Genomic DNA, 27,186 nt, shown 5'->3' on the forward strand with positions numbered 1-27,186 from the left:
AAAGTCTTTGTAGGGGTTTAATCATGTAAAAATAAAGCAACATAATACATAATGTACATAAGATTATGGCAAAACAAGCTCCTCCCAAGCTATGGAAAATCCTTTGAAGTCAAGCCTTGGGATCTAATCCTGTCAATTGATCAGCCAATAATTTAGCTATTTCCATAGGGGTAGTATCTTCTAGCTGTTTACCAAAAGACATTCGAGCATCATATTTCAAGGCATTAATTACTTTTGTAGCACTTTCATCACCTTCCAAATAGGCTTGAATTAACTTCCAATCATGTTCTGAATCATTATCCATATATTTATTAACACAAAGGTAGTAGGATTTCAATCATGTCTTAAATCCTCATATTTTTCAATAAATAACATCTTTCGACCCAACCATTCTACTGTTTGTTTTGAAACATCTACTTGATGTTGAAGTCTAGTATCAGTTTTAGTTTGCTCTATCCATAACTCATGTGAATCTTTATGCCAGTCTTCAACAAAATGCTTTGTCTCAATAGATGTTTTTAATGCTATGCTGCAAATGGCTGCCAAAGTAGCAACAGAAATAAGGCTTAAAATAGTAGCTACAAACTCCAATAATTCTTTTACGGTTCCTCAGCAGATTATTAAAAAATTCAATAATCATATAATTAAGAGGATCTTGAGACCAATGATGTCTCAAATTAACAGGCATCCATACATATATTTTTTGCTGAATATCATAATAGAATATTGATTTATATTAAACTGAATAGATGAATTAATACATGGATACTAATGACAGTACAAGCAAATCCATTAGCAAAATTAAATCTACCTATTAAAAAGAAATATGGCATAGGAATACAAGTAGTAACCTTGTCTTTCTTAAATGTTGTAACAATATACTGAGAGGCAGATTGAGTGTCCCAGAAAAGCTTCCATTAGCAAGCAAATCTTCTTTTAATGCAGTGACAGTCTTCCACAAATGAGCTTGAAACGCAGTAGGATCTTCCACAGAGGCCAGTGGGTTATCACCAATGCCTCCATCTCCACATTCCATCAGCAAGCATCCATTAAGGCGTTCACTCTCCTCTCAGTTCATCCTGGTAACATTTGACAAATCACAAGTGGTAACATTCCATTCTGAACATGTATTAATAATTGGCCATAAGGACCCCAATTTATTCATTTATCTTCAATAATTTTTCCAAACATGCCAGGGCAATATTTCCAATTGCATGGGAGATATTTTAAGCCTACATAAGTAAACCAAGCACAAATAGGATATACTGAAATGCTAACAAATGTAATGTTATTCCAATTTTGGTTATAGACCAAGCTGTCAATCCTGGAGACTGTAACAATTATTCCTGGTAATCGCCAATTTTAATAACCCGTTTGTAGGCCTGGACTCTTTCCTAAACACAAAGGCATTTTTAATCCAGCATAAGGAAAATTATACAAAGCTCCATCACGTCTATTCAAAAGGTCAAATTATTCCAAAGAGATGATAAAATGCTTGGGGTGGTGTATAAAACCACATCTGTTTCCCTGCCAAGTAGCAGGTTCAAATAAAGGTGGATAAGGAATATAAGCCTGATAACTCGCATTGGCCGCAACAGAAGAAACCGTGAGTAAAGCACACACTGCTAAAAATACGTGCTCACCAGTAAAGGACTTTCCTGAAGGAGACAACATAGTTTTCCTTTCCGGGCTTAATCGCTTCACCTAGGTAATGGGGTTGTCACCGCATCGATCCTTCTCCGTTGTCGTTTGTCGACACTAAGAGAAGCCAGGGCCTCAGTAATGGAGGACACCTCCTTCATCTCCGGAGAACATCCATCAGGAGAGAATGTAGCTGGTTTAACTGGATTCCTCTGAGGGTAGGGAGCGGTTCTTATCATTCTGTGCTTGGATCCGTCTCCTGGGTAACCAGAATTGTCCCCCATCCTGTAAGGAGACAAAACCCTCTCCCCTCCATACAGTAATGTCCCTTCCTGTCATTCAGCATCTCGGGCAATTTTTATCCATATTGTCTGTTCCATGCCTTCAGGGAGAAGTCCAATAAAGAGTCTATCTGCTCTTCATATAACTTCACCTTGTGGTAAATTAAGAAGATTAATAAAAAATAATGCTTATGCCAATATTACTCTGGGACTGGTATGCCAACCCCATTCAGGCTGTGTAAGGTCATCTCTTTTCCTTTTTAATTTTATAATTTGTCATTTCAGGGTATGGTGAAAACTTTCAACAAAAGCTTGTACTTGTGGATGGTATTCTATACCAGTAATATGTACAATATGATATCATTGACAAAATGTTTTTTTTTTTTGCTCTGATTGGTATTTTATTTCTCCTTTACAAGTTCCACATAATAGACAAAGGCTTTTTGATAACATTGTTATCTTTGCTGAAAATGATCATATAATCATTTTAAAAAGCACAAATGTGTACATATAGGACTGAGCTTTCTGCAGCCTGTAAACACCTCTGTGGGTTTAACAAGGAAAAAAAGCAATATACTGACAATTCAACTGTAACTCTTAGAAAAACACCTGTTTCCTTACCAAGCACGAGTGTCCTGTACAGGGACCTATCATCCCAGATGGCAATGAGTTCAAGCCTAGGGCAGCCAGGAGCAGCTCCCCACACCAGCTCAGAAGACCCTCCCCACCCAGCACTTCTTCCAAGTGCTCCTTAACCTCATCACAGGTGACAGCAGTTGCCCCAAGAGAGGACAGAGCAGCAGACACAGTGGTGGTGGTTCCCGAGTGTTGTGTGCGGCATTTCACATCCAGCATCTCAGGAACGTGTCCATGCAAGCATGCGTACCATTCTTTAGACTGCTCCCCTCATTTCATGAGTGAGGGGACCAGGCCTTCCTAATTCACTTTAGGTGCCTGGGATAACAAAGTATTTCACCAGAAGGGGTGTAAGCAGCGCTATCTGATAAGAATACGAAGAAGGAAAAAGCAGATATCTTAAAGAAAACGTGTGTTCTACTCACACTAAAATATCAGACCAATGCACAATATACTGCAAAACTGTAACACAATACGGCCAAACACAGTGTTCAAATATTGAACTGTTCAAGCATGTGAAGATCATCTTCTGAAAAACAAACTGGGTTCTTACTTTGTAGCTACCTTTGTGTAACTTAAACTGCTGTCCCTCAACAAGGTCTGACACTCTTGGTACTTGTTAGGAAGTTCGATGAGACAATGTAAGCTCTAGAGTCAACTCCCGGGATCTCCCAGCGCTCATTTTCAGCATTCGCCCAAGGACTGGGCATCATCTTCATCCCTCACTTCTCGGTATCTCCCTGAAGACTCCCCTTCTGGATTGTAGCTCTGCATTGTAATATTCAGTCTCTCGGCTAGTTTCTGTGCTGCGAGCTTTGCCCGCATCTTCTCATAATTCTGCTTCTGCTCTTTCTGCAGAGCCAGCAACTCTTCTTTGGAGAGCAGCTGTGCAGGCAGGGGGTGGAGCAGAAGAAGGCGAGCTGCTGTGACATCATCAAGATGCTGCCTAGCCCAGCTTCGCTGCTCTTCTGAGGAAGCAGGAGACTGAGCCCTCTGACAATGACTTGGTGAGTCACTCTGTTGTGTGGGTAACACATTGGTCTTAAACTTATGAGGAGGGGGCACTGGGTTTCTAGCTCGCATTTCTAGCACTGTCATGTAATGAGGCTTCTTAGGAGTCTCACTCTGCAGTCCTGGAAAGTTCTCAGTGCTGGTGTTTTCTTCTGAGGGTTCAGTCTGGTCTGCAGTTGTGATCTTTTGCAATTTAGTGATAAACAGACTGTCGACGCTGCTGGAAACCTCTTCCGCTTGACTTGAATGCTGGGGGAGATGTTCATTAACTTCAGATGGGCGAGCCTGGGCTGTGATGTGGACAGACGGGCTGGTAGTCACTGTGCAGCCAGTCTCCAAAGTCTCTTCATTGCCTTTGTGAGTGAGCTGTGTAGGTCCCTGTGTTTCTGAGGTTGTTTTAGATGATTCAATGTCTACTGACGAACATTCAGGAACTAATGATGAAGTATCAAGCATCAGGTCAGAATTCTGGGCCTTGTCTATGTCGGTATCAACTCTTGTGGATGCTTTATGCCTTAGCTTACAGTCATCACTAACAGGATGAAGTAGTTCAGTTCTCCCTCTGACCTCTTCACTTTCTGAAATGGCAGCTCTCAGTTTGGCAGTGGTGTCTGAGATCTTTTTACCTTTGTCGGGCAATTTGCAAATGAATTTTTCTTTGTGCAAAAGTCTCTCCTGGCGCCTCAACCTCTCCCACAGCTCCACCAAACTCTGCTGCCCCAAGTCCTCAGGAGCTGGGGGCTCGAAGCCTCAGGGCAGGGAGCACATTGTGCATGGGCTGAGGCTGGCCCCGCAGGCAGGGTTCCCCAGCAGGGCCCATGGCGGTCGCAGGCTCCGCGGCGGCAGCAACTCTGGAGCACATGCAGGAGTCGCCATTTTCCCGGATTAGCTGACAAAATTGTTTAAATTGATAAGAAATATATGTTGGTCCATAATCAGTTTTAATTTTAGAAGGCGGTCCCATAACAGCAGAAGTTTCCAATAGATGCTGTATAACATGAGCAGTGCGTACTCCTGGCAATGGTGTAGCCCATACAAATTTTGAAAAATTATCTATGCTTACATGTATATATGAAAGGCGACCAAACTCAGAAATATGGGTTCCATCCATCTGCCACGATGTATTAGGTTGCATTCTTCTGGGATTAATTTCAGATGGAACACATTTTATAAGTGAAGGCTGACACATAGGACAATTAGCAATAATTTGTTTGGCTTCAGAATAGGGAATCTTACATTTAATATGGAAATATCCAATATTGGCATAATTATGACTGTTTTCTTCTGGGGTAGCAAATGCCACTAATTGATCAACCATATGATTGCCATGTGTTAAAGATGCTGGCAATCTTGAATGTGATCTAATATGTGTAATAAATATTCTAGAGTTTCAGAATAACAATAGTCCTTTAATATGTGAGAATAACATTTAATATAGGCTTAGATGTAGAAACAAGAGCAGTCGCAATATTCTGTACTACTCCTACAACATAAGCTGACTCGGCTATAATATTTTTACATCATGAGTAAAATCCGGCAATACATTAATTACTGCTAATACTTCATTTTGTTGTACTGACCCAAAAGAAGATTCTTGTGCCCAAAATTTATCTTTGGTCCAATAAGCCATCTGTCTTAGATCTTTGGTCTTGGAGCCATCTGTAAACACAGTAACGGCAGATGGTAATGGATCAACAGAAATTAGTGTATTTATCACATTTTTTTTTGTTTTCTTAAGCAATCCCAGAATTTACTATGGGGAAAATGAAATTCAGTATTTCTAGTGTAAGAAATCATGGCTAATTGAAAAACTTCAGACGTCTGCATTAAATATTCCACTTTATTTTTGCTTAATGAGAAAACAAAAGCAGCACAATCATATCCCCACAGTGTAACAGGTCTTTGTATGCCTTGCTGAATAATTAAAGAAATTTGTTCCTCATATGTTGTTAATGATTTGTTAAAGTTAAATTTAATATATATCCATTCTAAAGGCAACTCATCTTGAGCTAAAGTGCCTATAGGATATTCAAGAGTATTTCAATGTATAATTTAATAACTCTATCTGGATCAATACGTGCCAAAAATGCATCTTTCCATTTTCAGAGAAGATATACTTACATGGCTTCGTATAAGCATTAATATCCCCAGTCTCCTTTAGAGGTAATAATGCTCTCCTGTACTCTTCATTAGCATTTTCAAAAGCAAGCATTTTCAGCAGTTGTCCTCCAGCTTCCTCTCCTAACACTGTTCTTTCCATTGTTAATTTTAGTATACATAAAAACTTAATATATGGGTTCATAGAAAGTTACTGCCTTTTTCAACCAACCACTATCATCCTTTATAATTAGTTGGTTGGGCCACACCTTGAACCGATGATAGACATTGTCCCAGGATAGACATTCTTTATCAGCAGGTCTCAGGGTAGAACTGGATTTGTGACCCTGTGCTATAGCACTGTCCAGAGTGGTAAATGCAGCTTCTGAAGAGGAATGCAGGCCTGGCCTCTAGACCTCCACCTTCCAGGCCTGTCTGGAGGGCCTGATGCCCTGGGGCAAAAGAGACTCCATCTCTCCAGAGGAGCACTGCAGTCAAATGACACCTCAGTGATGAAAACTATCAGTCCCCAAAGGCATGCCACTGAGCAGAGATAGCCTCAGTCATGCACCTCTGCCCATCCCCAGTTCCTCATGTCAATAACTCAACCTTTCATGAACTAGATGGTAATGCTTGAGGCAAGATGATCAGTAGTTTACTGGCCAATCTGGGCTCTATGAGACGCTCTCCCTGAAATCAGAGCCAGCAGGAAATTCAGTATGAAAGCTCTTTGTAGCTGAGCTCAACAACCTGATTCAGAGCCTGGGATCCCACACGGTAGGATAAAGTGACTTCCATGCTTTTTCCTCTACCTTCAACACTCATGCTTTGGAATGCACACCCCTACAATGAGATCAATACACATGGAATAAAAATTAAACAGAAAAATTAATGAAGACAATGCAGACAATGTTTTAAAGATCCTGGGAGTCCTCACTCTGCACTTCCCTTTCCTTTGCCTTGGGAACATCACCTGCACCAGAGACTGGAGACTTCCTGCAAAAGAGAGAGGAGAGATGCACTGTTCATTCCGCTGGAGCTGTGCAAAGACCAGAGCCACCTGTCTTTTCCTGATAGTGGGAGCTGGGCCCAAGTGTGGGCTGCTCCTACTAGAGGAACCACAAGAAGAGGACCACCTTCCTCAAACCTTCCTGGAAGTCACAGCACTGGCTATGGACTTCCCTCAATCCTCAGATGACACAATTTCAGCAATGGCTCAGAGCCTCTTAGGACAGAGGGGGACCAGAGCTTCCCCCCAAAAGCAAGATCCCTGTTTTATCTGACAAGTATGAGGGCTTAGGGATGGGACAGAGGATGTGACAAGGTTACATGTAGCACAGGGACTAGGTTAATAAAGAAATCAAAGAGGAAAGAAACATGGAATATTTCTCATCTGTTCTTTTTGCTCTATTCATAGGGATGAGGTGGCAGTGTGGGGTAGAGGACTATGACACAGCACAGCCTTCTCTGCACATGGTTAGCTTTCTAGGCTGCCTGGTCACTGTGACCAGCATCTTTTCAACTGTGCCACTCTACTACCAAGGCTGACACAACTGGTGCACCATGTAGCAATAGGACTGTACTGACTTAGGGACATTTGGAATCACACAATGAACATGTGTCACAGATGGGTTTTTTTTTTTAAGAAAAGGATTAAAACAAAAATTATTTATTTTGTCCATATGAGTGAGTACACTGTCCCTGTTTTCAGACACAACAGTAGAGGGTAGAAGATGAGATTAGAAATGGTTATAAGACACAGTGTGGTTGCTGGGAATTGAACTCAGATCCTCTGGAAGAGCAGTCAGTGGTCTTAACCACTGAGCCATCCCTCCAGCCCCAGTATATTGTATTTTCAATATTGTTTGTTTTTATTTCCTTTCTCACCTATGTCTGTATGGCGTTTCTGTGAGTACAGGTACTCATGTGCTTGTGTAAAGGTCAGGGACAACCTGAGCACAGGTCCTCACCTTGTACCTCTCATCCATGCCTGTGTATGCTAGGCTAGCCCTTCCCCCTAATCTAATCCTAGAGACTGTCCACTTTAGGCTCCTGTCTCCCTGTGGGAAGTGCTGGATGACAGACACTACTGCATCCAGGTTTATGTGGCTTCTAGGGACCTAAACTGTTGTTGGGCTTGTTCAGCATGAAAATAAACACCATTTCACAGCCCTGGCTGGGCCAGGCAGCGCACAGGTCTTTGCTGCTCTTGCAGAAGACTTGAGTTCAGTCTCCAGCACCCGGGTCAGGTGGCTCACAACCACCTGAGACTCCAGGTCCAGGGACTTCCAAGCTCTTCTGGGTAAACCTACATGGCAAAAGCAGGGCTGGGAGCTGGAGGCTTCTGGTGTTGGCTTCTCCCTGCAGTAGGGGGCAAATCATGGGCATGTGAGGTAACATGGAACCCTGTAATTCATTAAAGTGCAGAAGCTCCTGATGTCCCTCATGGTGCCCCAGAGCCTGCTCACCACACATGGAGGCTTCAGTAACATGGCCTTGTCCTGACCTGTGTGCACTCTGCATCCTCACTCTCTACCCCCTGCTTTTCGGCGTTGGAAGTCTCAGGTGTAGGAGGCGCCTACCATAGGCCTCTTCTCTCAGCATTTCAGCATTTTACATTTTATGTAGTTTGTGGTGTTCCTGTGCCATGATATGCACATGGAGAGCAGAGGACACAATGTGGACTCAGTTCTCTGCTTTCACCAGATGATCAAACTGAGGCCATGAGGCTGGGTGGCAGAGCCTTTACCTGCTGATCTGTACCCACTTGACCTTCACCAAGCATCCTTTGCTGTACACAGATATATCAGCCTGTCACCCTCATCCTCCAGACTCTTATGAAGCAAACCCCATAGGTGTGGAGCTCTCATGTTAGCCAGGCCTAAAGGGGAAGGCAGCAAGCCCTTCAGGAACTCTAGAAAAATGTCTATACTGGGACTAAACTCGTGCTGCCATGTAGAGCTACATTTTTCCTTTAAAACAGAAGGATGTGTGGTGGTGGTGGCACAGGCCTTTGATCCTAACACTTGGGAGGCAGAGGCAGACAGATCTCTGTGAATTCTAGGCCAGCTCCCTCTACAGAGCTAGTTCCAGGTCAGCTACACAAAAGAAACCCTGTTTCCAAGAGTAAAACAAAGAAAGATAAAGAAAGGAAGAAAGAAAGAAAGAAAGAAAGAAAGAAAGAAAGAAAGAAAGAAAGAAAGAAAGGAAGAAGGAATTTATATTTTGTATACAATGAGATGCCTGCCTGTCTATGCCTGAACCATCATGGTAACTATAACTCTTGTCACATCTGCATTAATTCAAATACTGAAGGCCAAATGGTTAAATCTTAATGACAATACAATGGGGGGGGTGCTGAAGAGATGGTTGGTTTAGTGGCTAAGAGCAGAAGACCAGGGTTCAGTTCCCAGTGTCCACATGGTGGCTCCTATTAGCCTGTAATTGGAGTTCAATGGAATCGTTCTGGACTTCATGTGCACCAACATACCACATGGTGCACAAGCATTTATTAGGTGAAACACTCAGGCACATAAAATAAGTAAATAAAATATATGGTTAACAGACACTGTGATTCAGGAAGTTCTTAGTGACTTTGGTTATCATTTCTCTCTCCTGGAGACCTGTCTTCCTCATGCTCAGCCTCCATGGCTTCTAGGACATTTCCTAGCTCTGTGGAGCATGAAGTACTCAACACCATAAGCCAAGCATTCCAAAGCCATCTGCACCTTCACTGCTACACCTTCTCCATGGCTGTGTCTAAAGGGAGAGACTTGGAATCCCACAGATGCAAGGCCAAACCTGTTGGGCTATGTGAACCCAGACACCCAATAGTCTGATCTACTCCTGTCCTTGGCTATGGCATGAGGCTGTTAAGACAAATTAATCTGAAGGATCTCAACAGCTATGCTGTTAGACTTCTCATTGCTCTGCCCGACCTACAAGCTCCTTTACTGGCTCAAATTCACACCCGAACTCCTCTCCTGCCTCAGCCACCATCAGCTCTTCTACTCCTCTCCAACTGTGCTCTGAATAATCCACACTAAGGTGGACGTTAACCTCTCCATGGACCTCCAGACATATGCTTGTGATTACTCTTCATTGGCTGTTTTGTATGGGTAGGCGGGTACTTCTAGTCTCATGCAGAACGCTGCTCACACATTTTGGATCTTACAACACCCTCTTGATTGAGTATCCTGACTAATGACTGACTGGGCCTTCCATGCCTGAAGTCACCCTCTGTCTCCCAGTCCAAGATGAGAATCCCCACCATAACCCCATGGTGTCCAGTTTCATCTCAGAAGCTAGGCTCTGCACTAGCCAATATCATTTGGATCTCGGCCTCTAATTCTCTGTTAAATCGTTCCTCTCTTCTTTAAAACAAATTCATTTTGTTGTTTATTTTTTGAGACAGGGTTTCTCTGTTTGGCCCTGGCTATTCTGACAGGCTCTCTGTAGATCAGACTTGTCAGGAAGCCAGATATCTGCCTGCCTTGGCCTCTTAAGCACCGGGATTACTGGATTGTGCCAGCATGTTTAATTAAAAATTAATTAGTGGCAGTGCATGTTGGCACATGTTTTTAATTCCATGCGTTGGGAGGTAGAGGCATTGTGAGTTCCAGGACAGCCAGGGCTATAAATTAACACCTTGTCTCAAAGAAAACAAGCCAAAAATGAAACAAAAATGTTGCAATATGGTCTTAGGTATGTAACTGAGTCTGTTCTTGAACTCTGAATCCTCCCACTTTCACTCAGGTGCTAATCAGCAGGCTTCTGTCTTGACTTTCACTGCGCACTCAGGGCTGCCAGGACTGTTACCTCTCCCAGGGTAACTCCTGACTCTCTCATCAGCATCATCACAAAACTCCTGCTAAGAATTAAGGAAACCTGAATTCTAAGGAACAGTCGGAGCTCCAGTATTTCCAAAGCTCACTCTAATACAGATGGATCCTATGCTACAGTAAAATGGTCACAGCTGGAGGTCTTAATTCCAGGACTTGGGACAGAGGGGTTGGAGGATCTTGAATTCAAGGTTATTTTTCTGTTACATTGTTGCTCAAAGCAAGTTTGGGCTGCTACAAGATACCCTGTCTCAAAACTATACCAAACACACCTAAAATGAAACAGAGGAGTTTGAGTGGGCACAGATGAGAAAGCTCGGCACTTTATGGCTAAGCCACCTGCTGCCAGCACCAAAGTCCATGCACAGCCCCGATTCTGAGCTGCCTCTGGGACCCTGCTCAGGAGAATGCACCAAAGTAGCTCAGATCCAGGGCTTTTGGTCTAAGAGGAATTCAGGCAGTCACTCTTTGGATGCCAGTTCTCCAGCTCAACTGCCTGTCAGCCCAGGATCTGGTCTTAGTCATGGCTTGGCACCCCTAAATTCCTCCCAGCTGTGCTCTGAACTCACCCTGTGCCCGGTTCTGATGAATCTGCCATTCTCCATGGGAGTAGCCTCAAGAAGTCCCTCACATCTGAAGCACCACTCTGAGTGCACTAAATACTGCAGGGGAGGGGCGTGGCCAGCAGAGCACCCACCCCTTTCAGCTGTAGAACATTTAGCTCTAGAGTGAGCACTGCTGTGCATTGTGGAACATCAGCAGTATCCCAGCCTTGGCCTGGGAATAGCCGTTGACACCCACACTTTCTGGAGTGACATTGTCTCCTGAGGATAGAGTCAGATCAGGAGCAGCAACTGATGTTCACGAGAGACAAACTTTCTTCACCACCTGCCCATGCTGGCCCTAGGATCTGGGCTTTTTGGGTGACATGAGTGCTGAGCCCCCCAGGTAGATGGGTTTTCAGGGGTCAGGTGGTTATTGTCACCAAAGGTATCCACAAGGATAAGTCATACTGTACTAATTCCCATATTAGATCCCTTCTCACGGGTCACAGAGGCCGTGCTGGGTCCTAAATGTGGACCCAGGTTCCTGCGCACTTTTGAGGAGACTGGTCAGGGCGCAGGCTTCATGACATTTTGTTTGAATTATTTTGGGGGATTTTATTTTTACTGTTGGGGACAAACCTAGGGCTGCCATGTGCTGGGAAAAGGCTTTGCCACAGCTGTAGATCATCCCTAATTATAAACTCCTAAATTCTCCCAATCCTGGAACTTTCTAGGTCCCTCACATGATGCAACCTTTGGGGGATTCCTCACATAGAATCATGGGGTGGATTGCATCCCAAAGAGAGAAATGTTCCCCAGTGTCTGCCGGTGGCTGTGGTGATGAGAGTGCTCACCAGTGGATGGCAGGGCCCATGTGAAACCCTTTTGGTTTCCACTTGAGTGGAATCTTCACCAGGCCTTTTTTTTTTTTCTTGAAACACAGGTTGCCCTGGAACTTACAGTCTTCCATCACTCTGACTCAGTTTCCCATGATTGGGCTCACAGGCTTAAATTACTATGCCCATATATGTTTTTTTTTTTTGTATTTATAAATCTTCTAAAAGCCAGAAGGATCTAGAATTTAAAATTTTGCAGTCCAAGGCATTTCCAACAGGGGATTCTTGACCTAGGAGTATCCAGACCAGTTTTTATTGTGTGGGTACTTCATTCCCATAACAGCTTATGCTCGACAAAGAGTTCCAAGGTGTGATGTCACTGGGCATCAGGCGGTGTCCCAAATAGCAGCACTGACTCAGGTTGTAATTTAGGCTGGAGAAACTTACTAGGACCCTGGTAATCCTAGCACCCTGGGACCTTAGCTGTCCTTAATCAGATCTGGCTATGAATCAACTGCTCTTGAGGGTGGATTGGAATTCTAGTCACTGTGAGGCAGGAGCATTAGTATCCTACAGCCACTCTGGGCTCCATAGGAAGACCCTGTTTCAATAGTAAAAGGGGTCACCTGCGAGTTCTTACTGTCTTCCCTGAGGCCTTCCTGCTGGAGTTAGAATAGCTGTCTCACCAAGTTGAAGTAGAGGGCAGAATGTTGGTGCCTTCTATAATGAGTACTAGTGACAGATAGTCTATGGAAATTCTAGAAAGATCTACAGGTATTTATGTCCTGTGCATGGGAATTGCTGGCTTCCCTGTGTCCTTTGACTTTAATTTGCAGTCCATGGTGCACCTGGGAATGTCCCAAAACCAGGCTGCACACAGGGCTTGTCCCATGATTCTCACTTGCACCCAGTGCCTGCCTGATTGTCATACGTCTGACAGAGCCACTGTATGCTCTCCTGACACCTGCGGAGAGCAGTATAGGGGACCCTACCATCCCCACACTGCCCATCAGGGTCTACAATGTCCCTATATGGCACTGAGATGGTCTAAGCTCCTTCCCGCCTATATGCTGCATCAGAATCTGACCATTCCTAATTTCCTCCTCTCACACCCACACTAGAAGCCCTGTACCCACACTAGCCCCAGCTGGCCTGTTGCCTAGTGACATCTCATGGACTCTGCCCCAATCCCCTGCCCTACCCTGTCCTGTCCCAATCCCCTGCCCAGCCCTGCCCAGCCCCAATGCCCTGCCCTGCCCCAGTGCCCTGCCCTGCCCTGCCACAATGCCCTGCCCTCACTCAGCTGACAATGTGGACATCTCAAGACAGTCACTGGACAATGGCTGACACACTTGTCTGAAGACTGGAAATGTTTCTCGATCTTGGAGAGGAAAGAAGGACCCTCCAACTACACTGTCCTCTAAGGAAGTTTATTCAGGTGAGGGATGACAGGGACTGTTTTGTCTCACGTCACACATGTCAGTAGAAAATATCCTAGGTATTGGATGCCGCTGTTAGCATTAACAGAACAAAGCACATAGTGTTGGGAAGGATAATAAATTATGAGTAGGATTAGAAAACCCCAAGCCTCTTCCGGGTTCTAGGAGAGCAAAAAAAAAAACAAAACAAAAAAAAAAAAACAAAAACCAAAAAAAAATACCATGAAAAACAGCATTAATGTGATACTTTGGATAAATCTAGTTACTAGTTTCTATTGTGATACCTATTGTCAGTGCCTGCGCCGACAGTGTGTGAATATCGGGTGTAGGTTTGTGGGGTTGAAAGAAAACACGTACATGGGTCACCCCTTTTTAGCCAGTGCCACCAAGGCTTTACTGAGATCTCCTTATATACCAGAGGCAAAAGCCGTGGAAAAACAACAAGGCAGGTGAAAATCCCCGACCAGGAAAATAGGACAAGTCTGTGTGGTGAAAGTTCCAGCCCAATCAGGGGCATAAACAGCTTCTTAAAAACAAGAAGCAGGAAAGCTCAGTGGGGAGGAAGGGTGCCATGGAAAATCCCAGCCCCAAATCAGGGGCTAAGAGTAGCTGTCAAAGGTGTAAACAATTTCTTGCTATAGCAGGCTGAAAGGCTCAGCGAGGGGGGAGGGAAACACCAAGGTAGGGTCCAACAGGAGCCTTCACTGGTGGCTCTAATGTTTCACTTTCCTCTGCCAACTGGCCTCCACACTGTTTCTAGCACCATAATGATTTCAAGTCTTCCTCCTAAGGAATTTTGTGGCAACCGTTGAATGCTAAGCACAAGGCTTCATGAGTGTTCCCCTAACACACACCCATGTTGCAACCTTCCATGCAGGCTATTTCTTGATGTGATTTCAAGCACCTGTACATAATAAGACAGGAGAACATTTTGACTGCATATTCAAACTGGTATTATTTCTCAGGAATTTTTAATGGCTAATATTGGTGAAGGAGGATAATTTGAGTTAGGATGAGACATTTTGGGGCAGGATTTGGAAGGAAACATTCATTTAGATGCATAGGAATTACTAAGGTTTTTATAATCAAGCCCTCGGGAAAATTTGGCTTTGGAAGCAGGAGGTGCTCAGTGGCACTGCCCCGGGAAAGTCTCCTGGAAAGGACACCTCAGCTTATGCTCAGTACAGGGAGAACATTAGCAGGAAGGCAAAGTCTGTTTCCCATGACATCAGCTGTCTCTTCTTGGACATTCTATTGTCTCCTAGAGAGTTCTTGGCATCCTCTGCTATGTCACCAATGTTGTAGTGACAACCAGTGCCCTAGTTTGTCTCAGTCCGAGTCTGGCAGATACATCCTAAGACATGTTTTCCAGTCTTAGAAGTGTTTTGGGAGGGAGATGTCGATTGTGGAGAGACTAGGGTGAAGGAGTCTGACCTTTCGTCTCAAAGAAATGATGGACAAAGAAAGTGGTTCTGGGGAATGTGGAGTAAGTTCTGGGCAGTGTCTTTTGAGCTTTCTGTGGAGGCGGGGGGCGGGGGAGGGATGGTGGGGGTCCTGCAAGCTTAAGCTGACCTTTCTAGCAATTGGCCACAACAACTGGAGCATCTGCAAAGGAATTGAATTTCCATGAATATCACAATTCCTGAAAGTCAAGGATTTCAGAACATTAATTTTCCCATTCCCAAAGAATGGATATGGTAAGGCCAATGCTACTATTTTGTGAACTTCTGGCCTTTACTTTTAAAGTTGATTTGTGGCTTGTTTTTTGTTTGTTTATTTATTTATTTAGTGGGTAATATTATTTATTGCCAAAGTCAAACATCTGGGTTACATCCTGGGACCCACATGACAGAAGGAGAGAAATGGGTCCTGAAAGTTGTTTGGTCATGTGCTGCAACAGACACACACACACACACACACACACACACACACTCATACTCATATTCACACTCATACACACACAAACTTTAAAGCAAAAGTAATTTTTCTTACAGTCTGATATAATTGGTTCTAATAAAAAGACAGCCTTGGGTGTAGTTACTATATAATTAAATAGTACTCATGCTCTCAGGCAAAGAGTTTAAAGTTTATAGGTACCTAATAAACTAGCATTGGGACATATAAAGAACATTTAAATGTTCAGCAGAAATACAAAGAATAGCTCATTTAATTTGTTAAAAGTGAAAGCATACATAATTCTGAAGGTTTTTATACTAGTTTTATTATACATATAACTAGGAAACGGAAAACATACATATTTGATCAATGAAATGAGGAAGAGTGATTTAATGAACAGAAAAGTGGATGGTACTTCAAAACTTCCGTGATTACATATTATCTATTTAATTCCCTCCACAATAGCAAGAAACGGACATTATTATTTATGCGACATTAGAGATACTTAAACCGAGAAAATAATGTTTGGCCTGATTTTCTGAGCTTCCTTAAAGATATAGTTAATTGACAGAGCTGTGCTTTAAAATTAGGGTCCATATTGTTCTGTTTTAAATGTGTGCCTTTTCTTTCTATTTTTTTCTCCATCTTTATTAAATTGGGTATATCTTATTTACATTTCAATTGTTATTACCTTTCTGGGTTTCCAGGCAAACATCCCCCTAGACCCTCCCTCTCCCCTTCTCTATTGGTGTTCCCCTCCTCATCCTCCTCCCATTACCACCCTCCCCCCAACAAGCCCCTTCACTGGGGGTTCAGTCTTTGCAGGACCAAGGGCTTCCCTTTTATTTCTAGTGGATTCTGCTCTCCCTGCTCTGTGGGAAGTGGATGGGGGGAACCCTTTATCACGTGCCTTTCACATGCGTGCTTTAGCAGAACATCCTTTTACCTGCGTCTGCCTCAGTGAAACATTCCTTCACACATCTGCCTTAGCCTTTCACCTGTGTCCACTTCAGGGAACCACTCCTTCAGGTGTAGAATCTCTCTAGATTAGCAAACCGCATACAGAACATTCAGAACAAAACAAGGTGTGTGGTCAGCATGTCCTTGAGCCAAGTCCCTTCTCCTGGTCAGTGACGGCAGGCGTGTTACAGCAACAATATGAAATGGCCGGCAGGCATGGAACAAAATGGCAAAGCTATTCTGGGGGATGTCAGACCGTACCAGCCAGCAGCTCAACTGAATTTTTAAGTTTTGATGTTACAAGTGAATATACTTGACCTTCAAAAACTGAGAGAGCCCATTATAATATGAACTATATAATCTAGGCCAAGACTGCCTCTAGGGCAAAGGCCCTCAGCCTGGGGGTCGTGACCCACACAGGGTCTCCTATCAGATAGTTTACACTACAATAAAGATTCATTATAGTAGCAAATTTACAGTTGTGAAGTAGCGACAAAATAATTTTGTAGTTGGAATCCCCACAGCATGAGGAACTGTTCTAAAGGGTTGAGGCCATAGAAAGGTTGAGAAACACTGCTCTAGGAATTTATGTTTTCTTTCTCTTTCATATTTTTCAGACAGAATCTCAAACTGTAGCTGAGATTGGCTTGGCTTGGAACACGAGTGTAGTTCATGCTGGCATCAGACTTATGGCAATTCTCCTGCTTCAGCCTCCTACTCAGGAGCCTACCAGGGTGAGATCACAACCACGGGTAATGGGATTGCTGTTCTTGGTTGTCAACTTGAGTGTACCTGGAATTAACTAATGCCAAATGGCTTGATGCCCTGTGAGGGGGAGAACTCTCTCTCTCTCTCTCTCTCTCTCTCTCTCTCTCTCTCTCTCTCTTCTCTCTCTCTCTCTCTCTCTCTCTCTCTCTCTCTCTCTCTCTCTCTCCTTCCTTCTTTCTTTCTGTTTTCCTCTCTTCAACCCCCTCCTCTTGGTCCTCCTCCTCTTCTTTGTTTTTTTTTGAGACAGGGTTTCCCTGTGTAGCTCTGGCTGTCCTGGAATTCATTTTGTAGTCCAGGCTGGCCTTGAACTCAGAGATCCAACTGCCTCTTCCTCCTGGATGCTGAGGCTAAAGGCATGAGCACCATTGGATTTTTTTTCTTAATTAAATTATTTGAAGCAAGAAGACCTACTTCTAATTCAAATCTTGGAGATCAGAAGATAAATCTTTAATTCAGATCTTTTGAGATGGAAAGGCCCACATCTAATCTGGGCCACACCTTTTTTTTTTAATTTTTTTCATCTCTATTAACTTGAGTATTTCTTATTTACATTTGATTGTTATTCCCCTTCCCAATTTCCGGGCCAACATACCCCAACCCCTCCCCCTCTCCTTCTGAATGGGTCTTCCCCTCCCAATCCTCCCACCATTACCGCCCTCCCCACAACAATCACGTTCACTAGGGGTTCAGTCTTGGCAGGACCAAGGGTTTCCCCTTCTGCTGGTGCTCTTACTAGGCTATTCATTGATACGTATGTAGTTGGAGTCCAGGGTCAGTCCATGTATAGTCTTTGGGTAGTGGCTTAGTCCCTGGAAGCTCTGGTTGGTTGGAATTGTTGTTCATGTGGGGTCTTAACCCCCTTCAAGCTCTTCCAGTCCTTTCTCTGATTACTTCAACGGGGGCCCCGTTCTCAGTTCAGTGGTTTAATGATGGCATTCGGCTACGTATTTGCCGCATTATGGCTGTGTCTCTAAGGAGAGATCTACATCCAGTTCCTGTCAGCTTGCACTTCTTTACTTCATCCATCTTATCTAATATCTGTATAGGTATGGGCCACATGTGGGGCAGGCTCTGAATGGGTGTTCCTTCTGCCTCTGTTCTAAACTTTGCCTCCCTATTCCCTGCCAAGGGTATTCTTGTTCCCCTTTTAAAGAAGGAGTGAAGCATCCGCATTTTGGTCATCCTTCTTGATTTTCATGTGTTCTGTGCATCTAGGGTAATTCGAGCATTTGGGCTAATATCCACTTATCAATGAGTGCATACCATGTGTGTTTTTCTGTGATTTGGTTACCTCACTCAGGATGATATTTTCCAGTTCCATCCATGTGCCTATGAATTTCATAAAGTCATTGTTTTTGATAACTGAGTAATATTCCATTGTGTAGATGTACCACATTTTCTGTATCCATTCCTCTGTTGAAGGGCATCTGGGTTCTTTCCAGCTTCTGGCTATTATAAATAAGGCTGCTATGAACATAGTGGAGCATGTGTCTTTGTTATATGTTGGGGTATCTTTTGGGTATATGCCCAAGAGAGGTATAGCTGGATCCTCGGTAGTTCAATGTCCAATTTTCTGAGGAATCTCCAAACCGAATTCCAGAATGGTTGTACCAGTCTGCAATCCCACCAGCAATGGAGGAGTGTTCCTCTTTCTCTACATCCTTGCCAGCATTTGCTCTTACCTGAATTTTTGATCTTAGCCATTCTGACTGGTGTGAGGTGAAATCTCAGGGTTGTTTTGACTTGCATTTCCCTTGTGACTAAAGATGTTGAGCATTTCTTTCGGTGTTCCTCAGCCATTCGGCATTCCTCAGCTGTGAATTCTTTGTTTAGCTCTGAGCCCCATTTTTTAAATAGTGTTATTTGTCTCCCTGAGGTCTAACATCTTGAGTTCTTTGTATATTTTGGATATAAGCCCTCTATCTGTTGTAGGATTGGTAAAGATATTTACCCAATTCGTTGGTTGTTGTTTAGACCACACCATCTGCTGGCAGCTCATATCAAGGACATGGAAGAAGGAAGTTTGCTTTATTAATTCGCCTACTTCTTCAGGATTCCTGCATGTACTGAAGAGCAGCTGAAATATCCAGCCTTATGGACAAAACCGTAGGGGTTCAGGAGTTGCCCCATAAACCACACAAACTCTGACCTCACTTAGAGAGGGATGGTTTATTGAATGCCCACCCGAAGACTTATCATCAGAGACGTAGCTGAGAATTTGTCAGGCTAGGACCCTGGACATTTTTCTATGTCAGTTTATAAAGCCTAAAACTGTGAGCTCATAGGCAGGTGCTGTAAGGGCTGTCTGGTTGTCAGCCCTGACTCAAGCCATTTTAGACAACAAAGGTTCATACTGACTTTTTATCTGTTTAAAGATTTATTTATTTACATATAAGTACACTGTAGCTGTCTGCAGACACACCAGAAGAGGGCATCAGGTCTCATTACAGATGGCTGTGAGCCACCATGTGGTTGTTGGGATTTGAACTCAGGACCTCCGGAAGAGCAGTCAGTGCTCTTAACCATGGAGCCATCTCTGCAGGCCTCATATTGACCTTTAATTTTGTTGGTCCTACATGAAGCTTATACTTATGGAATTTAAGATTAAGAAACCTCACAACATAAAGAACCTCCACCCAGTGGTTTGGGAACGGGTAGGTGGGGGAGCACCCTAGAGGAGGCTGGGGAAGGGGGTGGAATGCAGGGTTATTGTAGGGGAAACTGGAAAGGGGGTTAACATTTGAAATGCAAATAAACAAAATAATCAATAAAAAAAACCATTCACGAGTTATGTGATCATTCCTGACCCTGCTCTGAGTTAAATTATTTTCAGACAACCATGACAGGCAGACATATTACAGCAAGAATATGAACTATCTGGCAGGCATGGAACAAAATGGCTACAGCTATGCTAGGGGGATTGGCTTCAACAGGGGTAACTACTGCGTTTTAGACCTTGCATTCCTTGTTGAATTAGCTGTACCACAGCCTATAAGCCATTCTAATAAATTTTCTTTCTCTATATACAGTCATTCTAGGAGGGATGATTGGTTATGCATTGTTAAATGCAATGCTGATCACGAAACCCCATCACTTCCACAGCAATATGCAAGTGTAAGTAAGTTACTGAACAATTGAACAGAAATTAATATTTACTGCATTTATTGCGTGTGTCAGCAGGCATAGGGAACACCTGGCTGCTTACATCTCTTGGTCTCTATAGAGTAGAGGGAGAACTGAGACCCACTGAGGAGGTCTCTTAAGCGAAGACCAAACTCCTTGCAGTGACACTGGATTCCAGGCTTGTTGTCCTGTTTAGGCCTCACTGTGGTCTATGTACACTCTATGCATTCTCCCCATGCAGGTTCACATGGACTGAACTCAGAAAGCTGGGGTTGGCAGAAAGATGTCTGGTTAAATAGCCCACCAGGTTCACATTGTATCAGCTTGATTTAATCTAAGGACAAAGAAGTGGAGCATCTCTCATGGGTTTCTTCTAAACCCTTGAAAGGATCACTGGGGTTTGACCTCAGTACTTCATACTTCTTGCTGGGTCAGCGAAACTCAGGGAAGCTTGAGATTGCCATAGGCACAGTATTATGCTAGATATACTGAGTAGATGATACTAAGATGTTCAGATGGTCATACCCATTTGCATGAGTTCTTAATGTGCACCTAAGGAAAGAGAGATCAAGGTCTTCAGAATAGGAAGATCATTTCCAGTTCTTTTCTACAATTCCAGTCTGAAAGACTGGTAGGGAGAGAATGGTAGATAATCAAGAATTCATAGATGATGCTTTGAAGGAAGTGTGGGTTTCTGTGCTGGTTTAGACAGGGTCTCAAGTATCCCATGTTGCCCTCTTCCTAGCTGGCCAGGTTCACTTTGAGCTCAGATAAACCTGCTTCTACTTTCCAGTAGACAGTCTTACAAGAGTGGCCTCCAGGGACTGTGAGGACAGCATTAGCCTTGGACAGTTGAGGTGTTTAACCCACAACTATAGTTTTAGCCACTTTGTTCCATGTCTACCAGCTATTTCAGATTGTTGCTGTCTATGGCTGACAATCACGGACACAGAAAAATAACCTGATAGAGAGCAAGGACATGGTGATCACATCCTTTCCTGTTCTGTATGTTCTGGATGAGGCTTGTTAAAATTCCAATATTGCAGAAAGCTTTATATAGGACCCATCACATTAAGCATCACTGTGCACTGTTCTATCTAAAATGGCCTAATCAGAACTGACCACCAGATCAAACTTCCTGCAATCCTCATATGAGAAGCTTGAGCTTTTTGTTTTGACTTTTTTCTTTCTTTCTTATTTTTTGCTGTATAAGTTGAGAGGAAGATATTTGGGGCCATGGATCTGCCCCCAAAATCTGGGGTATGGATCTGATCAATCAGTGTTGGTGTGTGCACTCAATACAGTATCCATTTTTTACTGTGACAGATGCTTTTGTGTTTGTGGGGAAGCCCATGACCCAGAGCACAAGTGCTGGGTCCTTGCTCTATCCACGTAGTGATATGTATAGCCTCGTCCTACACCTTTATCTGCACCCCCTATATCTCTTGACTATTTTATTTTTCTGATAGAAGCTCAGCTTCTGATAGAAGGCCTGTCAGCAGTGCTCCTTTGGCGACATTGGCGCAGAGATGAGAACCCCACAAGCAGCATGAGGTTCCCTTCATTGGTGGCTCCAATATTGCACTTTTCTCTGCCAACTGGTCTCCACACTGTTCCTAGCACCATAAAGACTTCAACTCTTTCAACTAAGGAATTTTCTGGCAATTGTCGATTGCTAAGCACATGACTTCATGAGTGTTCCCCTAACACACGCCCATGTTGTAACCTACCATGCAGACTATTTCTTGATGTGATATAAAGCACCTGTACAGAATGAGACAAGAGAACTTTTGACTGCATATTCAATCTGGTGTGAAATCTCAGGAATTTTTAATGGCTAATATTGGTGAAGGAGGATAATTTGAGTTAGGATGAGACATTTTGGGGCAAGATATGGAAGGAAACATTCATTTAGATGCATAGGAATTACTAAGGTTTTTATAATCAAGCCTTGAGGAAAATTTGGCTTTGGAAGCAGGAGATGCTCAGTGGCTCTGCCCCAGGAAAGGCTCCTGGAAAGGGCACCTCTGCTTATGCTCAGTACAGGGAGAACATTAGCAGGGAGGCAAAGTCTGCTCCCCATGACATCTGCTGTCCCTTCTTGGACATTCTATTGTCTCCTAGAGAGTTCTGGCATCCTCTGTGATGTCACCAGTGTTGTAGTAACAACCAGTGCCCTTGTTTCTCTCAGTCTGAGTCTGGCGGTTACAAGCTAAGTCATGTTTTCCTGTCTTCGCAAGCGTTTTGGGAGGGGGAACGTCGATTGTGGACAGACTAGATTGAAGGAGTCTGGCCTTTCGTCTCAAAGTAATGATGGACAGAGACAGCACTTCTGGGGAATGTTGAGTAAGTTCTGGGCAGTGTATTTTGAGCTTCCTGCCAGGGGGGCTGCAGGCTTATGCTGACCTTTCTAGCAATGGGCCACAACAACTGGAGCATCTGAAAAGGAATTGAATTTCCAAGAATATCACAATTCCTGTAAGTCAGGATTTCAGAACTTTAGTTTCCCCAACCCCACAGGGAGGATGTGGTAAGGCCAATGCTATTATACTGTGAACTTCTGGCCTTCACTTTTCACTTCATTTGTTATGTTACATTGCTATAAAAACAAGATCAGGAGTCATGGAGGGTCCACCTTTTCTGAGTTTAGACAGGGCAGCAATGTACTTCACTATCATTGCTTCTTTAAATACAGTGGATATCTGACAGTAGGAAAAGGGGGAGAATTGTGCTCCAGGCAATAACCTTATGTTCTAGACATCCTCTGATTTCTTCTAACTGGCAGGATCATTGTTAGCTTTATATATTAGAGGTTGTGTGTTACAAACATGTTTCTAAAATACCAAAAGTATTTGAAACATGTGGACCAAGATTCATCCTGTAACCTATTGGAACTTCTCGGGCATTTGGTATTTCAAATAGGGGAACTGATAAGTCTGTTGACCATATCCTCCATGGAAATGTGTTTTTATCCAAAGTTGTTGGCCTAGAGTATCAGGGTAGGACATCTGAGTGTCTCCAATCACTCAAGTTTTGTGGATGGTGAATTTATCATCTGAGTTCGAACCCACAGGGGTGAGGGTCCTGAAACCAAGCTGTACCCTATTCAGCTGATGATAATCCTGGAGAAGCCATCTCCGTGGTACATGTAAGCACCTGATGTCCGGAATAGGGAACACCTGGCTGCTTACATCTCTTGGTCTCTATAGAGTAGTGGGAGAACTGAGATCCACTGAGGAGGCCTCTTAAGCATAGACCAGTCGCCTAGCAGTGACACTGGGTTCCAGGCTTGTTCTCCTGTTTAGGCCTCACTGTGGTCTATGTACACTCTATGCATTCTCCCCATGCAGGTTCACTTGTGTTCTTCTACCTACAGACGCTGGGAGAGAAACATCATCCCCTGGAACTGCCCTAAGCGAGAAGCAAGCCAAGAAGGAAAAGGAGAGGCTGATTAAAGAGCTGCAGCTCATTACCGAGGAGAGAAATGACCTGAGAGATCGCCTGAGGTTTCTGACAGAGAGATCCATGAAGAACAGGTATGAATCGCTCCAAATGCTCTTGTTTCTTTCCTGGGTCTGCAAGGTCACCTTCTTCTTATCCTATTAAAGTTTTGGGTTCTAGAAAGCTGTGCCTCCCTAACCACCCTGTGCTAAACCTCACCTCCCATATAGAGGAGATTCAGAACCTTGACCCTTTCTGAGGAGCGAGATGGAAAATGGACTCATCTGCTTCCATTTATTGAAAAGCAGATCTTGTGGTCTGAATGAAGAATTCGGGGATAAAGTCAGGGAGAGTGAGTGTCTAGTGTGCATTTGCAAAGCCCTTGACAGATGGTGGCTTTGCAAGATTGTAATTGCAGTGAGTTTACGGTGAGTCTCTGTACTTGCTAGGCAGGGGACTGAGTGCTGGAAGATCCACGCAGCAGCCTGAGGGGCCTGGTACCAAACTGTTCATCTCAATGCTTGACTAGAAGGTCTCAGGCTCAGGCCTGTTTGTTATTGTCTGTGTGTCTTGCCCTCTGAGACAGCAATGGTGGATGCATTTCTCCTGGATTTCACAGTACTCTCTGTTTCCATATTTCTCTTTCTCTTTCTCTGACTCTGTTTTTACATTTCTCTTTTTTGTGTGTATTTCTCAGTCTGTGAGTCTGTATGTGCATACATCCAAATGCATATGGACAACTTTTATATGTTTATATTTCCCTCCACACTTGGAATCTAGGGGTCTATGTCTTGGCCTGAGTATTTACCTGTAACACATTCATGGTGATGTGAATGCTTTGTTCTGGGAGCCCCACTGTCAACAGCACAGTTCTTTGCCTATGTGGACACGTTTGTCTGTATATTTGTATTCCTTGTGCAGATTATAATTTTGTGTTGATATAAGGTCTGTTGTCAAAACAGGAGAAAAGAAATCACCGGTTTCTGGGTGTGTTGGGTGGGGGAGCATGGAGAGGTGTGGCCTAGGCTCTTGATAGCTTAACTGGCTTGACTGCAGATTTCCTCTTGATTGAACAAAGGGAGCCAGGGAACCCTCCATCTGGATGCTGAGATTCTGGTGTCCTGGACGCAGAAAAACACGTTTCTGAAGCTGAAGAATATCCAATATGTACAATTCAGAAGGTGTCCTTCCAGGACTGGTGTAGTACAGGACCCACCCTGAGCTCATATATTCCTAAATGCTGATGTTCATTGGATTCTATCATTTGGGGCCAGGCCACACTTCAGGCCAAATCCATATTATGAAGACCTGGAGAGAATGGAGGAGGCGGTCATGTCAATTCTGCACAACTTAGAGATGGAGAACACTGAAATCCATGAGAACAACCATAAGCTGAAGAAGGAGATTACCTTCTTTAGGTAAGTCCTGGTCAGAAAGGCTATCACCTCTGGAATGGCCATTTCTGACTTTCTTTGTTCTGGATTGGACGGTCTTCAGCTCTGGTTCTATATCTTGTGCTGTTTACACATCAGTGTGCCAGGGTCATTAGGACTCAGTTTTCAGTTCCATAAAAGACTGTTACTCATCCCAGGATTGTCTAGGCATCTTCAGAAGGCTCTAAATAGAACAGCACTGATTGAATCAGCAGGTTATTAGGCTGACCTGGACCTACGGTGTCATACCAGGTTTTACAAAACTCAGTTTGTGGACCACATGGTTAGAATGACCTTCTCTTGGTTCTACTGACCTCCTTTGAGGGTGTTGGCCCACTACTAATTGATGTTGCCCCCATGCATTGGGCTTTCATGGATAGTTGTAGATCCATGTTCTTTTTGAGAGATGTGGACACTAATTGGTGCTCGGGCCAATCAAATAATTTATTCTTCCCGGAATTTACTCTTTGTGGTTTCTGCAGCAGCCTTATATGTATCGAAATGAATTCTATTAAGTCTTCATGGGTATCTGGGTCCTGGTGGAGTTAGTGGCACTCGGGAGTGGGAATGGGAGAAAGGGGCAGCATGATCTTACTATGCAGACTTATTTCCAGAAACCTGCTCAGCCAGCTCCTGATGGACAACACATGTAGGAAGAAGTTGTTCCCACTGAAGCAGGAGAGCAAGGAGGTACATCTTGATTGTGCACTGAACCAGAAATATTTGGTTGACTTCAACAAGAAAGATAAAGACCAGCAACGTCCAGACCCAGCATCATCTGGTAGGGTTGAGCAGCTGTGTTAGCTTAAAAATATCTGATAAAGTTTGCCAATTTGATACATCTTTGCTCTCTCCTACCACCTTACTAATTTACACTCACAACCACCCAACCACCTCATGTAATGGAATTGTTCATTGCTCTGCCTATGCACAAGTATTCTGGGAAGCCAACCACTTTTCAGAAACTGAATTATTTTGCAAGTATATTTGTCTGCTCTTTTTGAAGCTGCAGTAGAGAAATGGTGACAGATTAATAACATACCTCATTATTGCATATCCACGTGATAGATTGGATGCTCTGTAGAGTTTTGAACAAGTTCTTGGTTCTTTGACAAATGACACTCTGTGGTCATGTGACTTCTTGTGTAGGAAGCACCTTTGCGGGATAAGAACAAAGTGCAAATGTCAAATTAGAACTTGTCATTGGTTTTAACCTTGGTGACATATGGACATCTACTTTCTTCCTGCAACCCAATGAGGTTCCTTCCATTGCCCTGTTCTTGGTTTGCACTGGTATAAGTCTGGGTCCCATATTGGCAGCCCACATTATTTTGAGGCTCTCTGGAGATTGTGCCCTTCCCAAAGAGTTAGCAACAATGATATCAATTAAAAGGTCCATGTTGACTGTCCAATAGAACTGAAATGGTAGAAGGCAGCCTTCCGACAGCTGCCTTGCATTTCACCACCAAATCAGTGTCTGAAATACTGCCTTCCTCTCCCAGGTCTCAGAAAGTGCAAGAGAGCTGGAATTGGACACACACCAGTAAGAGAGCTTCCTGAAGAATAAGTTGCTTTCTCAGGAGTCCCTGATGACAAACATCCTGAATGGTAACAAATTTTTTGGATGAGTATTCTTCCTCAGAGTTAATTTTTCATTGCTTAGAGACCCTAAATTTAAATAACACTAAGCCAGCCTGACTGATTGAGGTCATACTTTCTTCTCAGAAAACAACACTTGAGAGACAACTTGGGGGACCTCCTTTCATTATGTGTGCAAGAGGAGAAACAGCAATACATCTGTGCTTCTAAATATTCCTTAAGAATGTGCTGTTTAGAAATATTTTTGTTATGATTTTAATTGAAATTTTCTTTTTGTTGTTTCATATTTATATGTTCTTGTTACTGTTTTTATCTTTTCAAATATTTTTAAATATTTTAATTTATTTGTGTTAATCCTGTTTTGTTGTAAAAATGAATTCCTTATGAATAAAAATTGAATTCTATCTCTTGACTCTTAAGACCATCATTCTTACTCAAGGGTTCTGTCCCCTCCTGTGGACTTAGAACTGACAGCTACAGATGGATCTCTGCATGTTCCATGGATCCTGGGCTAATAAGTGAATTCAAAGTCACCAAGGGGGACCCAGTGTGACAGTGTCTTTTGTGTGGATAATGTGGCTGTTTCTCGGACACACACTTTATGAAGTAATCACTGACATGCTTTACCCAATTGTTAGG

The 27,186-nt window shown here is 43.4% G+C and overlaps 2 protein-coding genes and 1 pseudogene across 5 annotated transcripts in view; 2 read left to right on the forward strand and 1 right to left on the reverse strand.

The window, feature by feature from the left end:
• LOC147998993 (DNA-directed RNA polymerase II subunit GRINL1A pseudogene) lies at positions 1–5,829 on the reverse strand (annotated as a pseudogene). The gene is made up of 3 exons (XR_015643705.1): positions 5,691–5,829; positions 1,644–4,318; positions 1–1,079 (listed from the first exon to the last, which is right to left on the reverse strand). The product of XR_015643705.1 is annotated as a DNA-directed RNA polymerase II subunit GRINL1A pseudogene (transcript).
• The window catches only part of LOC147998992 (disks large homolog 5-like), a 70,131-nt gene that overhangs the window by 4,977 nt on the left and 37,968 nt on the right, over positions 1–27,186 (forward strand). The gene's annotated exons all lie outside the window — the stretch shown is intronic.
• Positions 3,503–26,951, forward strand: LOC147998994 (disks large homolog 5-like). 3 transcript variants are annotated; one of them, XM_087595704.1, is made up of 7 exons: positions 3,503–3,565; positions 16,801–16,917; positions 23,451–23,610; positions 24,790–24,933; positions 25,563–25,729; positions 26,451–26,556; positions 26,674–26,951. In XM_087595704.1, exons 3-6 carry the CDS (start codon positions 23,600–23,602, stop codon positions 26,513–26,515), a joined length of 387 nt encoding a protein of 128 aa, XP_087451830.1. In that variant the 5' UTR covers positions 3,503–3,565; positions 16,801–16,917; positions 23,451–23,599; the 3' UTR covers positions 26,516–26,556; positions 26,674–26,951. The 3 variants fall into 3 exon arrangements, with proteins under 3 accessions (XP_087451830.1, XP_087451831.1, XP_087451829.1); XM_087595705.1 differs by lacking the exon at positions 16,801–16,917; XM_087595703.1 differs by lacking the exons at positions 3,503–3,565; positions 16,801–16,917 and adding an exon at positions 22,264–22,420.

The sequence above is a fragment of the Rattus norvegicus genome, chromosome 19 (genome assembly GCF_021556685.1).
Source record: "Rattus norvegicus strain SHRSP/BbbUtx chromosome 19, alternate assembly SHRSP_T2T, whole genome shotgun sequence".
NCBI lineage: Eukaryota > Metazoa > Chordata > Mammalia > Rodentia > Muridae > Rattus > Rattus norvegicus.

Excerpts from the sequence above, each read along its gene's own strand:
- LOC147998994 (XM_087595703.1), top strand. The coding sequence starts at position 22,294 with ATGTTTTCCTGTCTTCGCAAGCGTTTTGGGAGGGGGAACGTCGATTGT. Across the intron at positions 23,611-24,789 it reads GAGAGATCCATGAAGAACAG|GCCACACTTCAGGCCAAATC; the intron begins GTATGAATCGCT and ends ATTTGGGGCCAG. Across the intron at positions 25,730-26,450 it reads TCCAGACCCAGCATCATCTG|GTCTCAGAAAGTGCAAGAGA; the intron begins GTAGGGTTGAGC and ends TTCCTCTCCCAG.